General features: G+C 43.6%; 2 protein-coding genes across 10 annotated transcripts in view; one reads left to right on the top strand and one right to left on the bottom strand.

Annotated features, from left to right (window-relative positions):
• The window catches only part of ASL (argininosuccinate lyase), a 74358-nt gene extending 72639 nt beyond the window's left edge, over positions 1 to 1719 (bottom strand). Inside the window, exon 1 of the mRNA XM_083174043.1 lies at positions 1524 to 1719. The gene's annotated coding sequence lies outside the window, so the exon portion shown is untranslated. The remainder of the gene's footprint in view (positions 1 to 1523) is intronic.
• Positions 1609 to 16827, top strand: CRCP (CGRP receptor component). Of its 9 annotated transcripts, XM_083174047.1 has the most exons (8): positions 1737 to 2110; positions 2267 to 2303; positions 7584 to 7682; positions 11487 to 11581; positions 13683 to 13784; positions 15440 to 15497; positions 16335 to 16395; positions 16533 to 16827. In XM_083174047.1, exons 1-8 carry the CDS (start codon positions 2103 to 2105, stop codon positions 16547 to 16549), a joined length of 477 nt encoding a protein of 158 aa, XP_083030173.1. In that variant the 5' UTR covers positions 1737 to 2102; the 3' UTR covers positions 16550 to 16827. The 9 variants fall into 9 exon arrangements, with proteins under 9 accessions (XP_083030177.1, XP_083030173.1, XP_083030175.1 ...); XM_083174051.1 differs by lacking the exons at positions 1737 to 2110; positions 16335 to 16395 and adding an exon at positions 1609 to 1715; XM_083174049.1 differs by lacking the exon at positions 16335 to 16395 and having other exon boundaries at positions 1739 to 2110; positions 2271 to 2303.
• Positions 16828 to 17325: the final 498 nt, after the last annotated feature.

Raw genomic sequence — 17325 nt, 5'->3', positions numbered from 1 at the left:
CCTTAGTGTGCCTTGAGGACCGTGGTTGGGAAAGCCTGGTCTAGGAACTAGGGCAGGCAGGGCGCCGCTACACGGTGGCATCGTAAGGGGGTCCGACTGTCCCAAAAGGGGCGTGCCCGGGCTGTGCCGTGACAAAAAGGGGAGGGCCCGGCCAGCGGCGTCACACAAAGGGGCGGGCCTGGCTGCCGGCATCACTGAAGGGGGCGGCCCCGGCCACTCGGAAGGCTGTACACTGCCAGGGAAGCGCCGGGCATCGCTATCTACAGCGGCGCCGGGCTTCCCCGGTCACAACAGAGGGGACAGAGGAAGGCTGTTTTAGTGGGGTGCTGTCAGAGGGGCAGGGCGCATGTTGCCCTTTAAAAATCGGGCGGGGCGCAGCGCCCCGCTAGAACAGCCTAGTGGTAACACTATAACATAAACATCCATTTGCAGGGCAGGGGGAACGTCCCACATCTTTCGATGGTCGCCGACCATTGAAAGATGTGGAAGGTGCACGCATATAAAAGTGACTTTCAAGACACTTACATATGTGTGCACGCTGGGAGCTGTCCTGGGTGCGTGCAACCCTGTGTCTGCACATGCACAGAAATGCATCTGCACATGCCCATACGCACACCAGGGAATGCGAATAGATCAGAATAACCCCCATTGTGCTTTGTGCACCTTTATAAAGATAGACACTGGGTACGTGTGTGTACAAGACTTGAAGCTGTACTTTTCACAATTGCGCGCCACCTCTCTTACAGCTTTTGCAGATGGTTTTATTTGCATGAGTATAATTGCTCTGTGCACCTGCAGATTTTGTAAATGACTTTTATAGGGTGAAATATACTTCTACGTTCCATACAGTAGAATAGGAATGAAACTGGCATCATATAAGCCCGCTCGAAGCAAAGGGACTATGTAAAAACCGGACCCGGACTAGACTCCGGACCGCCGGACAGGACATCAAAATCTGCAGTCCGGAGCTTGTAGGGTCCGGTCCGGGGGGTGTCCTGTCCAGGGGGGTGTCTTGTCGGGTAGGGTCCCTGTGAGGGGAGATTACAGCCTCCCCGTCTGGTTTTTGCTACATGCCCGGACCATACAGGGAGGCTTTATTCTCCCCCTCCTCCTCTACCTGGTGACAGGTGTGACAAGCAGCCCCCCCGGACAGGACACCCCCGGACAGGACACCCCCCGTAACGGAGGCTACAAGCTCCAAAATGCAGAGTTTGATGTCCGGTCCGGCGGTCCGGGGGTTTTGTCCTGGTCCGGTTTTCACCCATACCCTGAAGCAAATGCTTTGAAAGCTAGTCTGCTACCCTGAGTGTGTTCGCCTCTGTGTTTGTGCATTTGTGATAGAGAAGTGATGTAGTTTTACCCGCTGCCAGTGTTTCAGAGACACACAATCACACACTAGATGATTCTGGACTTTACAGGACTGACAGGACCATACTAGAAGTTACTCATATGACAGACAAGATAAGAAGTGTTCCCTGGATGGACAGTAGCGGCATATACAGTACTGTATAGTAGTACCTCACCTGGGAAACACTGCGATGTCTTTCTCTCACTGGGGCAGCTTCTCCTGTTGCAGCTTATTAGGCCAGGTGCTGATTGGAAAGTGAGGCAGTCAGGAGCCGCAGCAAAACTCCAGTCCCAGCCGCTGCACTCCGCGCAAGCCCCGACCCCGGCTCATGTAGCCCAATCACAGAGGGGAGGCGCGTCGCTGGCAGGTACATGTGATAACATTGTACCTATGGGGCACTATTATTGCTTTGTGTTTGCCCTCGGCCTCGTAGCGTTCAGCGCGGTGTGTGTGCGGCACATAGAGGGATGAGGAGGGTGCCTTCTCCTATGCTTATTATTTTACTCTTGTATGACATCCGGTTCTTTTTCTGCGACACTATTGGTGCCTATTTCTTGTTCATTGCCGCCGAGTTACACAGGCAGTAACACACGTAAGAAGCTGATGGGAATATCTTGAAATAGTTTATTAGAGGGGACGAAACATTACTCGGAACCATTCTTGTTGTAGCTTAGTTTCCGTCCAGGGGAATGTATACTGTGTGGGACCGAACCGGAGACGAACAAACGCACCTACTGTGTAGATAGACATTGCCATGGAAGTGTAAGTACCATGGAAATATTATGTGGCTCATGACGGTGTGAGTGTGACAGGTCACTGTGGAGGGAGGGGAGGAGTGAGTACGGTTTGGATTATAATGTGAGTTAAATAGGGATTAATTAATGTTTTCTAATTTAACTGAATTCTTATGTGTTTCAGCCAGGATGCAAATGCAGCTCTCCTCAGCAATTATGAGGTATGCATATACACATACTGTATTATGTGTGTGGAAGGTGGGCTTTACTTAGTAGAATTTCAGATTTAAACTGGATGCGCCCTATAAGATTATTTTTACAATCTGACAGGTTGGAATGAAAATCTGGTATTGTCTGGGGACAAATAAACAACCATTTACCCAAAAGCTGGATAATGGACAAAAACAGTAATTTGCATAAATTGATTTAACCAATTTGTCTGACAATTTTTGTCAGTTTGCCATGTTTAGGAGCAAATGGTCAATTGTCATTTTTATGTGAGCAGCTGGCCATGCCCCCAGCTAGGGTGGCCAATCCCAAAATGGATGGAATCCCGGGATTTGGCCCTAATAGTGCCAGGATATCCTGGGATTTTGGTAGTGGACTGTGCTCCGGCTGTGTGGCTCTGTGCAGTATGACGTGGTCAGAGGTCATGCTGCACCGGCCGCAATGCCACTCTCGGCTGTCCCACTCTCAGCCGCAGAACCCGCCAATGTGATTAGGCCCAAACATGCTGGGCAACTTTGAGCTGAAACAGCATGTTTGAGCAGCTTTCAGCTCAAAGCCGCCCAGTGTGTATGCCCCGGCAATGAGCGCTGCTGCACGTTCCCACATCATTGCCGGGAAAGCCGTTCATCTTCTAGTATTACGAGCAAAGGAACAGCTTTGAGGATGGCTTTGCATAGCTGTGAACTATGAAAAAGCCTGCCTCCCCCACCCTTCGGCGCTGGTCAAAGGGAAAGCCACTTAGTGGTATGCACTGAGCAGCTTTTCCCCAGCGATAAACACGATCATCGCTGTTCATACATGCTGGGCATAGACGCCTAGTGTGTATGGACCTTAAATGTTTGGGGGCAGTTTTTTGTTTTTATTACGAAGGCTGAGATTGAGCATATATATATATTAAACCGTGCTAGTACATTCATGTTAGTGTACCAGCTTAATAACATCAGTGCACTATAGAAAATACACCACAGCCCTGTGCCGTGTAAGGTAACATTCGTAGAATGTATAATTGTAAGTACACAGTCTGGAACCTGATCCCTATAGGAGGAGGTGGGGCCCACCATGAGTTTCCCCTGCATCTCTGTGGGCCCCACCTCCTCCTATAGAGATAGCACATTGTTTTCTAATGTTCATTCCCTAGGCACAAGAACAGTCCCAGTTTTAGTCATATCCATGCTTGAGCGCAGATGTTTAAATCAAAATAACTGAGGTACTAATTGAGTCACCTGTGTTACAGTATGGATATCCTTAAAACATGGACTGTTAGTGTGCCTTGAGGATCATGGTTGGAAAACACTACCATATTTATTTATTTATATATTTATTTATTTATTTACAGTTTCTTATATAGAGCAGCAGATTATGTTGCTATTTACAATAGTAGACAGTGATAAGACAAACTGGGTAACCACAGACAGACTTGGAGGTAGGAGGTCCCTGCTGCAAGCTTACAATCTATAGACCATACTATTACATTACATGAGGAGCATTATACGTGTGGTGGTATTATATAATTGTATTAAGCACTCCTTTTGTGGGATGCACTGAAACCATACAGTAAAGGCCCCCATACACTATGCGATTTTCGGCCGATTTTACCCGATGTCGCATGTGTTTGACATCTGATCTGATGCGCGGTCCCGTGCGCATCACATCTGATCAGGTGGTTGGACCTGCTGAACATAAGATATATCGGCATCTGACCCATCATGGGCACATCGTGGGTGCTTTTGGACCCTCCTCCCACCCCCTGCAGCATGTGTACGTCACCGGAAGCCGCCGCAGTGTCCTGTTAGGCTGTCACTGTGACCCCGGCTTATACCCTGCTCAGCTACACTCGTCGGAAACCCAGCCGGCGCCGCTCCCTCCGCTGTGCACCTGTCACTCAGCTGCTCCCTGCTGCCGCGTCCTCCGCTCCCGCACGCATTGACAGCGGCTGTACACATTGCCACTGCTGCCGCCTCCCTGGGTCACCCACTCAGCTCCTCAGATCGCTCCGGCCGCAACAGACAGACCCCTAGATCCACACAGGACCCTTGTGGATCCCTTGAAGCACTGTAGCCTGACCGACTGTGAAGACAGGGATCTAAATTGTGCAGCTCACCCAGCAGCTGGAACATAACTCCAGAGCATTTACTCTCTCCTATCCATACTTTTGGCTTTAACCCCTTGAGTGGTAGGTTTTGCTAGGGCAGGACAAACCTACCAGGGCAGGTTTGTCCTGCCCCAGCAAAACCCACCACAGTTGGAATCCCCCTCCCTCACCTCTGGTCCGGCGTTAGTACGCCGGAGCTTCCCCGCCTCTGTCACATTGAGCAGTGACGTCAACGGCAGGCTGGGGGATGTTAGCGGCGGCTCGGGTGGACTCTGGTGCCTGAGTGCTCCCGAGTCCCCCCGAGCCGCCCTGAACATCCCCAAGCCTCCCGCCGACGTCATTGCTACTAAAACTATGGCGGCAGGCGGAAGCGGCTAGGGGAGCGGGGTTAGAAGAGCTCCGGCGTGAAATCGCCGGAGCATAGCTGATGGGAGGGTTGGGGAAATGGCTGGGGGGGGGGGCTGTAGAGGTGCTGCGCCAGTGGTGCACACCTGGACACCACTGACGTGCACCTATTTCATATTTGTGGTATACCCGGAAATTTTCCAGGACAGCCCGCTGCGGCAGCACAGGAAAATTTCCGGGCATACCACTCAAGGGGTTAAGGTAACTTTTCTGAGAAGAGACGGTTTGGATGTTACAGGAGAAACCAAGCCGTCCCCACTGCTGCCCAAACAACCCTCACGTTGGCCGCCTGACGTCACCAAGCCGCGTCCCGGGACTAAATCCGAACGGTTAGGTCTAAATTATAGTGGGCTAAAGGACCTTGGGGAGGAGAGGGGGTGGAGAGAGGAGGAGCAAGGTCGGAAGAAGGGTCCCAAACGAACCCTCGCGGAATCGCTTCACTCGCCACCTGGTTACTAAAGCAACCAGTGGTGGCGTGGATAGTGAAGGAGCAAGCCCCCCAGCCTTGCTCCTCCCCCTGGGCATGGAAGGTCCTTTATCCCACTATAATTTAGCATCTACCGAAGCCGAACGGAGACCATCTGTCAGCGTACAGCATCTTGCTGAGGAATACCGCTGCCTCCTTCGGTTTGGGTAAGACAGGGACCAGCTGTCCCTGTCTTACAAATCCTCCACAAGGAGTGTAAACATTTTAAACTAACCCGTTTATTTTTCAGGTGTCACTCATTTTTATTTCATTTAATTTAGCGCTCTACCTAATGTTAATCATTTGTCACTGAAATGAAGTGAGCACTGAGCGGTAAAAAAGTGCTCCGTCGTCTCTGAATCTCTGGCACAAATCTCTGCATATGTAGGGCCCTTTACCCGATTTCCCATCCGTACAATCTGACGAGGAGCTGTACAGGCAGTAGCGGGGCAGTGTGATCATGATCTCAGCTCTGGGTATGGTATACTCTGCTCCGCTTCCACAGTGTGTTCTTAACACTGATTGTGGCTGTAGTGAGGGAGGGTGCGGCGCTGCTGGTTCCACATTGCTGCTCACCATGCTTTACTGCAGCAGTGCACCCAAGCTGTATTTAGCTTTTTTGGCCCCTGGCTCCTTTCATACACCTATTTCTGGCCACCTCCGCTGAGAGAAGAGAGCTGCCTCAGCGTTGCTGCACCTAAAGAAACTGCCATCCTGGTGAAACCCTTATAAAATAGAAACCGGCTACAGGACTCCTGGCACAGGGGACGTGTGGACTTGCAGAGACAGCCTAGGATCAAGGACTCGGGGACTCCCGCTGATGGCTCAGGGCAGCTAGGCCGTGTGGCTTTGTAAATCACATGACACTTTGCATCAGATAAATCACATGTGATTTATCTGTCGCAAATTGGATGTAAAAAATGACACATCAAGTGTCAAATTGTATGTAGGCCTCCTGCGAAGCTGCCAGGGAAGTTCAAGGGAAATCAGATGCAATTTACAGGTCAGATAAATCTTACTAGTGTAGAGCCTTTAGAGGGCTTCTATACACATAACAGAGGTAAGTGAGAATCTATATATGAATGTGCTAAAAGCTGCCTGGCAGTAGACACTTTAAAAAAAAAAATGGTGAGCCTAGCACCCCATAACAACATAATACATAGAAATGAATGAATGTGTCCTCTACTGGCGCTTGCTAAATGTGATAACACGCCCCTTTCTTATGGAGGGCGGTCCTCTTCTCCGATATTTCTGTATAAGAGATATGGATTTATAAATACTGCACGTCCCTCTTAAGGGGACAAAGATCCTCTTCTCCACCTTAGTACGGATCACAAGGCAACCAATGTGTAGATTACCAGATCCTATGGTCTTGTCCAATGGGATGAGGTAAATGTACTCCAAAGATGTAAGAGGTTCCAAAAGACAAGGAGAGTATAGTATGGTGTAATACCATTTTAATAAGATCACAATAAAAACAATTATATTAAAAAAAATGGGATAAAAAATTATATGAAATTGCCCGTTACCATAGATGGTGGAGAACTGGAATGGAAACAGTTCTCAAACTCTCATACATTAAAATGAGTCCCAGGAATTATTACAATCGATAGTGTTGAACTATGCAATGGATGACCATTGATATTTTTGCATATCGATGGTCATCCATTTTGTTTGACTGATTGGCCTGTGTGCCAATCAAAATATGGGGGCGGGCCTATGCTCAGCACATTGAAAACAAACAAAAGCAAGACATTGGTTTTGCTGTGCCATCAATGGAGGGAAAGTATCTGGTTCTCCCCCATCGATGTCAAAAGTATTCGACATCGGCCATAGACCATCTATGATTTTGAATCCTCGATTGCCGTCCCTGCACCAAACTAAGTGATTATCATTTGATAAAAAGTTTAATGTATACCATACCCATCTATGAATCACAAATAACATATTAACAAATTATGCTATTAACAAAGAACAAGCAGTTTTCTGTAAAATCTGTACTTCAGTGTTCATATACATCTGTACTCATAGGGAAGTATCCTGTTATCAATTATGCACTTTTGCAGGAAAATAAACAGGTTGATGACCGATGATCATCCAATTACTGCCTTTTTTCAGACGGGAATGGTCCCATTTCTGGTCTAAGTTCCCAGACCCATGTGTTATTGTGGATCTTGATAGTAGTTATTGTCCTTTTAAAATGTTGTTTTTACAATAAGGTGTATGCTTATTTCAATAGTAGGATGAATGCCATGTATTTAGGTTTGAAATAATTTAATGGACATTATTTTATGTCTCTTTATATTAAAGGTTTTTAAACTACTTACTGATTTGAAAGCTCAACAGAGGGAGTCGAGGAAAAATAAGAACAATGTTGGCCAGCAGAATCTTAATACCATCATGTACGAGGTGAGTTTTAAATGGCTTAAAGGGTCTTTCAGATTTCTATAAATCTAAAGCCCCATACACATAGGGCAATATTTTGTGCTGAGTAATCTAGTTAGCACAGATAGCTTAGTACACATCTCCCTATAAACCAGTTGCTATGTGTTCAGAGAAATCTGTGCTAACCAGTGCCGGAGCTGCTGACCTTCAGAGTGGGAGTGATCCCGGTCCCCTTACACTTCCACCGGCGATACCCACGATATTGGGCAGGTGTCCGCTGGGCCGGCTCCTGCCTGTCACAGTGGCTCTGGCATTCGCCGGGACATCCTCACTGCTGCGACTGCCACTCGTCAGCTCGGGATCGGAGGTGTACTTAAGCATATGCTAGGCGATCTAACTATATCTTACAAGTATGTGCTAAAGATCTGAGTGGGCGATGGCTATCGCTCAGTGTTGTACACACAGATCGATCGAGGCTTAATGTCTAAGACAGAGGTTCCCAAACGCGGTCCTCAAGGCACCCCAACGGTCCAGGTTTTAGGTATATCCATGGCTCAGCACAGATGGTTAAATCAGACTGACTGAGTTACTAATTAAGTCACCTTTGGCCAGGCATGGATATACTTAATACCTGGACCGTTGGGATGGCTTGAGGACCGCGTTTGGGAACCTATGGTCTAAGTTATATAGACAGATCACTTAAAAAACAGGCAAAAAAATCTGCCCCATTTGTATAGGATTTTACGCTTCGTCTATGTGTTAGGTGCTCCGACATCCATACATGGAGCTACTATATAAGATTTATTTTGTAGTTTTTGACTTTGTGATTTTTATATCCTAGGACCTTCAGGAAAATTTGTAGAAAGTTGCATATACAGTTATGTGCCATTGGGGTTGCTTCCCAGTTGAATTTTGGCCATGAAAATGCAATGCCTTCAGTTTTATTAATAAGGCAGCATTTTGTTATTTCAAGAAAGATGGCAGCCATTTGCATAATACAAATACATTATCCAACCACACAGTTAGAGGTGGATTTTCTACAAGGCAATCTAGGCTCCTGTCAAGGGCCCAGCAGATCCCAAGTTGCCCCATAAAGATACCTTGGCCATCCAAAATGTTCCCAGATGAGCATTGTTCTTTGATAGGATTAAAATGCCTAGATACATAAAATGGCTTCTTCCTCTGTATGTGGGCAGTCAGTTTACATTAAATGTGACACGGGTATTAACCCTATTTCCTAAAGACCTAGAGCCTGATTCAGATTTGAATGCAATATACAGGCATGTACGATGGGGGCTACTGCTGCAAACAACAGGACATACCTTGACAGGGCACTGCTATATCCTTGAAGGAGTAAAATATATAAAGTGTGTGTGTGTGTGTGTGTGTAACTAGGGGAGGGAGCATTGGTGAGTTGAGGTGAAGTATATGCTAGTAATATATATGATAGCATCACGTGTAATAAAATTGGTGCATGCACATTAGTGCAATAACAAACAATACAATGAGCAATCTTCAGTGCACCTCTGCTAAACAAAGTAATAGTTTTAATAGTGCACTACACAAACATGTTCAGGCCAGTGTAGTGACATGACTGCGCACACCGTAGCCCATGCTTAGTCTATGCAGCATCAGCTGGAAGAACTGAAGTTGGGCCCATGGAGGAACAGGTAAAGAAGAATTCTAAGAAAAAAAAGAGAATCGCAAGAAACCGAAGGGCAGCAGTGATAGAGGAGGAAGTGTGTCAGACAGAAGAGAGTAGGAAAAGAGGGAGCATTAAAGAAGAGAAAAACGCAGTGCTGGGAACAATAAATACATTTTCTAAGATTGGTTCCTTCCAGCAGAGGGCACCAGCGTTTGCTGTTAAACATGCTAACACGCATTTGTAGTTGTTAAACATGCCATAGCTCTGTTTTTACTTTTAAAGTCTACAAACTAATGGTTATTATTATTTTCAGTTGTGATTGAGCTAGCCAGACAGAAAGTACTAAGTTTTACCATACATATTATGCTCTTAAGTAAATTTTTAGCCCTAGGAAATTAATATATACCTTTAATTGCCTGTTCACTTTTTTGCAGAGGAAAGGGAATTCTTTATTTACATCATAAGCAGTACTTCACTTTCACTGGATACCAGGTTTCATATAAGAATTGCTGTTAATAGCAAACCAAGACCGGTTTCTTTTATTTTCTGGTTTCAGGAATACAGTATGTAGTAGATGCAGCCTTCAGGTGTAGACTGCGGCACCTTGCAATGTTGCAGCCATAAATGATATAGAAGTCCTATATTTATGCATTATGCTTTCTGATCCATAACTATGGCTTTAGTTGCCGATTTCTGTTTGGTAGGAGAAAAAATGTCCTTGTTTGCTGTATGCCTTGGCTCATATTTAAGGTCCCAATCTGCATCCAAAGAATACCCAAGCCGTGACCATTCCACCTTTTGAGGGCATGGAAACTGAAAGTTTGTCACCCAAGATTCATTGGTGTCTGACCATGTAATTGATATACTTCATAAAACCATAAAACAAAATTATTCTTCGGTTTACTGTATAAATTGGAAGACCTTTATTCGTTCGGTTATGTCTTCACTATTTCACTGCCTGTGCCAGAATTCCAACATTGATTTTCTAAAGGATTGATTGGACAAGGTTCTTGCACCAGGTACCATGAAAGTTCTGGGGCTAAATGTAATCGCCTCTAACTTGCAGGAGGTTTGGGATTTTGTCTGCCCAGTTTTTTAAGGTTTTATTTGTATTTTTTCAAAAATATAAAAAAAAAAAAAGTGCAATGATTGTGGAAATAAAGACCGCTGTCACCAACCATAACATTCATGAATCCAGTACAGCACTGAACACTAATTATTATGAACTGCGCATATCTATATAAATTGTTACTTTACTTATGGAAGTACTTTTTACCAACTATAATTCTGGGTAGTGTTGCTGTTGGGTATGAATTGCCATCAACAGGTCAAAACTTGAAACAGATTGATACCTGGGCATGTGGACCCCAATTAGTGTACCACTTCATTACCCATGATTCAGGCCAGGTGCCTCACTGCTTGGCACACTTTACTACTTACAATTGTGAATGGTTATGTGAAAAAGTAAACCGGTCTACCTTTTTTTTTTTTTTTTTTTTTTTTTTTTTTTTTTATAAATCATTGTCATATCAACCCTTTGTCTATGTTGACCTTGTGCATGATGTCAACCTATCATCCAGATCTCATTGGTTTTGGACTGCAATAAAGACATACTGTACGTGATTGTAGCTTTGTTTTTAAAGGGATCTTGCTTTCACTTCCTAATCTAAGTGGCTAAGTTACAGATACCGCTTTCACATCGCAAAGCTGAGTCAGGCTAACCCTTCTTATAACCCAGGTTGAATTGCTGGCTTGGCGACATGAGTTATTAGGTTTGGTGCTTTCACACCATACCTCCACCCAGGTCGCCCAGGCAGCAACCTTGCAATAACCTGGGTTTCAATTGAGATGTGAAAAGGGTATTAGTTATGACCTGTGTGTTGCACTGATCTTGGGATGTTGACTGCCTATTGCAAAATCATATTAAGAGATTTTTGTTTTATTCTTTAAAATAACATTGACAAAGAGTTCCAGAGTGACCTGTTATGAAAATGCTGTAGTGTGTGATCAGTTGGGTGAGTGTACATATTTTGAGCACTAAGGCACCATGGGAAATATCTACCATGTTTTGTAAGATTATTAGAAGAAAAACAGGTAGGCAGATAAAACTGCACATGCTATTAAGTATAATGAGAATTTTTAACTCTTATCACTGCTAACATACATTTATACTGTTTCTATAGACCTTGAAATACTTGTCCAGTAGTCCTTGCCAACACCAAAGTGCTGAAATAGTGCAGGAGTTCCTGACTGCCATGAAAGGGCATAAATTGACCAAGTAAGTACTAGTTTGCTAAATAGAGGTAATTTATTACTATATGGATTTTGTTTAAAGTGTACAAAGTTCAGCAAATAAACAATTAATACAGATATAAAGCAGTCTAGAATGTTTGCAAAACTCATGCGTGGCTCTCAGTGCTAGTTTTTTCCAAGGTAGAAAATAATCTGTGAGGTCGAGTTATTACTTTCCCGTAATGTTACTTCATTTGAAATGCCGGACACTGAAAGACCTTATTGCCTTTACCGTTTTTAGTAACCCCTTATGGCAAAAGTTCATGTGAGCCCATGGTCACAATAAGAAATCTTGAGAGTTCTAAAACTTGTCAAAAAAGTGCCCTACCTATTGGGCATGACTTGGAGCAATATGGCGTATGGTGATTCCTGCCTGGTCTCCTGAACATCCATTAATATATTCTGTGGGAGTGTGTTCCCTGGGTATACTTACCTGAAGGCATCTGTCTCTCCCACCAGTTGTCACCTGACCAGATTTTGGGCTTACTGATCTGCAGCTCTGGTGATATATACTCCTTTCCACAAGTGTTCAACGTCACTCCCCATCTACTTTCTTCGTTGGCTGTGGTGAGGTGATTTTCTGCTACTGGTGGGCTCTTGAGGGACGCACTCCCCTCGGTTCTGTCTGGGCTGCTTGGCTTCATCCAGGACTATACAGGCTGCAAAACTTCTTTCCTGTGGTGTTCGTTCAAATGGTCACCGGTTTCACAGCCATGTTTTACCTCACCTCTGGTGGGTTCCTTTCATCAGCATTCTCTTAGGATTCGCAATTTTTGTCTACTGCTTTGGTTGGATATTTACTCTTCATGCATTACCACCTGCAGAATTCAAACGATTGTTTGATGTAGAGAAATATTTTAATATTACTAGTTACCCACTATTTTCAGGGCTTGTCCCAGGTGGTATTGTCCGTTCATGGTGCACTTCATATACACTGGATATTTATAAGTGTCTGTGTTTCTTTATGACACTTTAGAGTTATGTTTACAACCACTAAAAAGCCCTTTTAAAATGTATTTGGCTATAGAAGAGTGTCTGTAGGGCCCCTAAGTAGATTTTGTTATAATAAATACACCATTATTCCCTATTACCTTCACCTTATTTTTGTTTGTTTTAATGCCTTTTATTTTATGGTGTTCAATTTATTTTGCTTATTGTCTGTCCACATATTTTTTTTTTTTTCCACTATATAATTTTGGTTCATGTCCCTACTCTGTGACTTGTACTGGCATATTTGTTCTTTACTCCTTTGGTTGTTTTTCTTTGAAGTTTTACTTACTGTATTATGAAAGCAACAATTTTTTTTTATATAGAGCACATTACATATTCTACAGCACTTTCCAGTGAATATTTAGCCATTTATACACTAGGGAATTCCCTACCCCACACAAGGGCTCATTGTTGCCAAGAGCTATTAAACAGTACAAGTATATGTCTGGATTATGGAAGGAAACTTGAGTACCCAAAGGAAACCCATGCAAACCCAGGAACATATACAAACTCCATACAGTTAGGGCTTTGGTGGGAATTGAACACAAGACTTCAATGGATTGAGGCAGTAATGCTATCCATATAGCCTCAATTTTTGGCTTGGCTAGCAGTGGCTTTGGTAAAACAAAGAACAATCCTTGGCTGCAAAAACTCTGCATCTTCTGAGTTAACTTTTATGTAGTTCATAAAAAAATATATTTTGCTGTTCTTTTTTTGTGTGCTGTACAACCTAGTATGAAGTGTGTTGTGATTTGGAGACCATGCCAGGACAATCCACACACTCCATTTTTAGAGCTGTCTGGTATGTATTATAAACATGAACCAATGACCGAAAGATTGCCATTTATTGCAGATACATTTGTATACACTTAGTCTTTTTAAAATGTTTCCGAGGCAATCGCCATGCAACACAAAGTGCTAGATGTAACTGGAGGGGGAGTTAGCAGGAGTGGACTCCATTTTCTTACATGTATTGGCGCCTTCCTAAAACAGACCACGAACAACCCCTTTTAATTGTTTCTGTTGTTCTTATGCTCGCTAATTAGGATAATCTCAACTGTAAGTGTTCTCTTCCTGACCACCCTTCCCCTTTCCAGACCCCCCTTGTGGAACCATCCATTCTTCCTAACTGTCCAGGCGCCACTCAAGCAAGTTGTCTGGACTGCTGCAAGTCTCTCATTGCTTCTGGCATATCATTTGCAAGTATTGTATTCCCCACACTTAATTTTACCATTCTCTCCAGATATACCTTTTTGTAATATCCTCACTCAATTTGAAGGTGATATTTTCTGTTTATACCACTCTACGTATTATGACCTTATTTGACTTTTAGCCACCTGCAAAGGCTAACTTTGGCACACCCCTTGGAGATGATTTTTGGGCAGTCATTTGCTTTAGTGTTTCTAAAAGCTCCTTTAGTGTAGCTATACAGGATAGCTCCTACAAAGTTCTCACTAGAGCATTGGTTCCCAACCCTGGTCCTCAAGTACCCCCAACAGTGCACGTTTTCCAGGTCACCTGGCAGGTGCACTCATTATTCAGGCACATTTGAAAAGATCCACAGGTGGAGCTAATTATGTCACTTGTGATTCTGTGTGCAAAACATGCACTGTTGGGGGTACTTGTGGACCAGGGTTGGGAACCACTGCACTAGAGGGTACTTAGAATGCCTGTGACCTGCGTTGGAGACCCTGTAGCCACAAAGGTTAGTATTTCATATCTGCTGGCCGTGTGCCAAACTTTCCTCTTATTGGACTATTTTTCAATTTCCCATCACCTCTGTGATGACCCATGATGTGCCTTTCTTGCCAGTTAACCTCCTGCTCTGTGCTCGCAAGATAGCGAAGTGCACTAATAAGCTGATTCTGCATATAGTTCCTGTGCTGCCAAATATCAAATGGTGAGTCACTGGGAAATAAATTCTTCCCTTTTCAGAGATGTGGAACAGGATATGGTTTGTAGCTCCAGCTTTCAAAGCAATACAGTGGGCAAGTTTCACTCCTGGTTCCCCTAGTGTTTATATCCTAATAAAACTCTTAGAAATAAAAATTGAAAATTATAGATAAAATAAAAAAAGTTGTGTGGGCATGTACAACTTCCGCCCTCAAATAACATCACATCCTTGTCAAAGTATAGAAGTGAATCTAGACACAACCATTCTACTAATGCTGCCAAGATGCATTTGTAATGAATACAGTTGGGAACAGTCACTAAGTTCTTAGTTTGCCCAGGATATACTGTATTTCATCTTAGATTAACACTTTCAATACTAATATTTCTAGTTTATTTAATTCCCAAATGTATTAAGTCTTAACAAGAGATAAAGTGGATGGTGATGGAGAGATATAAAACCCGCCAATCTGTTCCTAACTGCCATGTTACAGGCTGTGTTTGAGAAATAAGTTAGGATCTGATTGGCTGGTTGTTTATCACTTTTTCACAATTTTTTTTTTTATTACCGTCCACATTATCTCCTGTTAAGGCTTAATACATTTGTTCCTTAGTGTCGTTGAGTACCGGGGTGCCTTGGATTAGTGGTATAGGACCAAATCAAATTTAGATCATTTGATAACCACTGCTCTGAGGTTATGTCTCTGCGTGTTCAAATACCCCATAATCCTAGTTTCTCCTTGGCTGTGAAAGTAGGGAGATCACCACAGAATTGGGGAGAGAAGTCTATTTTCAAATAATGTATGTGTTCTACAGAATGTGATATGGAAGTAGGACAACTGTATCCATATTTGAACCACAACTACTGTAACTAGTAGCATCTACTGTTTCATTCAGCCTCCAGATGGACAGTGTGTTTAGAAATAACTGTTTGTTTGTTTGTTTGTTTGTTTTCCCCCCACAGAGCAGAAAAGCTGCAGCTACTTAACCACCGCCCTATGACCGCAGTGGAGATCCAGCTGGTATGTACATCTCTCAGTAAAGATGCGTACACAAGGGCAAAAAATTGCTGCCAATATGGTCGCTGAGCGGCCATATTGCCAGCGATTGGAGTGTGCACCGGCGATAAATTGCCGGTTGCACGCTCCTGGTTTTAGCCCCTTAATGGTCGCTGGTCAGAGGAGCATTCTCCTTACATTAGCAATGCCACACACCTGCTCCCATTAGCAATGCCACACACTAGCTCCCCCTTTAGTAATGCCACACATGCCTCTCATATTTTCCACACTCCAGCTCCCCCATTAGTAATGCCACATTCCAGCGCCCCCATTAGTAATGCCACATTCCAGCTCCCCCATTTGTAATGCTACACTCCAGCTCCCCTATAGTAATGCCACACACCTCTTTAGATATTCCAGCCCCATGCATTCACAGGGACTCACCCATCCTCGGCGGCTGTACTACAGCTATAGTGACATGTGGGGGGGCAGATGGCTTGACACTGCTGTATGTGTGTCCGATGGAGTGTACCCCTAACAGTTCATGTTTTTTCTGGGGCTCCACACAGAATCATAAGTGAAATAATTAGCTCAACTTGTGGATCTTTTATAAGTGTCATTGAATGAGTACATCCGGGCACCTGCCCGATGACATGGAAAACGTAAATTGTTGGGGGTACTTGAGGACCAAGGTTGGAAACCTCTGGCTCAAAGGATGCTTCCTGCAAGAAGCTTAGGGAGCAAGGATGCTCCCTTTTTAGAAGCCTATCCCCACTTCTAAAGGTCTCACATGACATTACCTCCACTTTTAAGTTTTAGTCTAATAAAGTTTTTATGTAATTTTTTTTTTTCTCCACCCAGGGGTCTAAAGATAACCACAATGCAAATATCATTCTACCCCCAATTCTATGGTCACCCAAAGGTAGTCATTTATTTATATTGATGGGTGCTAGAATCTTCAGCCACTTGATTTTATATAATTGTATCCACTTCTGCCGAAAGTAATGCCACCTGTGTGTGTTCTTAGCAATTGCCTTGAGTTTTTTTTTTTTTTTTAAGATGGTGGAAGAGAGTGAAGAGAGGCTGACAGAGGAGCAAATTGAGCAACTTATTCAGACAGTGACAAGTATTCTGCCACCAGACCCTGAGGCAGAAGCACAGGAGCAGACAGAAATGGAAGAAGATGCATGACCCTAGGAGGAAACATATTTAGCTTTTTTTTTTATTAGTTTGATGGTTTCAAAATAATGTGCATTGTTTCAACAATATTTTATCAATCTTGTGAGCAATTGGATTGGTATGAATCAACTCTGACACAAAGTTACTCCTATATAAATACCATGTTGGTACTTGATTTTGTCATCTAAAACTATTTTGTTGTATTCTTGGTTTAGTAGCTTTGTGATTATGGGTTTATAAATGCTACTGTACTATAAATATCATAAGTGTTATTTTTTAATGAAGCCCTAATGCACACATAAACATAATGTAACCCTGTTTTCAACACGGAGTATGAGTAAACAAGTTTATGTGCCTCCACCCCAAGCTTAGGTTACCCCAACTGAGTTGTTGGGAGTTTGGGTGACAAAGATAGGGTACGGGTGAGCTTGGGGAATCACCCTATGGCTTAACGCTTAACTCAATATGTTTAATACTCTATTCACAGTATAATAATAATAGTACATAGAAATATAGTTAAATGCACCAGAGTTTTATTGAACTGCCACTGGACAACTGGTGATCTCAATGACTGCTCCTTTAACCCCTTCCCGACATTGCCTTTTATGGTATTTTTTTTTTTTTTTTCCTCCTTGCGTTCAAATAAGCGTAACTTTTTTAATTTTCCGGCTAT

This window comes from Crinia signifera, chromosome 2 (assembly GCF_055691185.1).
Source record: "Crinia signifera chromosome 2, ASM5569118v1, whole genome shotgun sequence".
Taxonomy (NCBI): domain Eukaryota; kingdom Metazoa; phylum Chordata; class Amphibia; order Anura; family Myobatrachidae; genus Crinia; species Crinia signifera.
This window is presented reverse-complemented; position numbering and strand designations above follow the sequence as displayed.

Coding starts and splice junctions, on each gene's coding strand:
- CRCP (XM_083174046.1), top strand. Junction 7,683..11,486: donor TTAATACCATCATGTACGAG/GTGAGTTTTAAA, acceptor CTGTTTCTATAG/ACCTTGAAATACTTGTCCAG. Junction 11,582..13,682: donor AAAGGGCATAAATTGACCAA/GTAAGTACTAGT, acceptor TCCCCTTTCCAG/ACCCCCCTTGTGGAACCATC.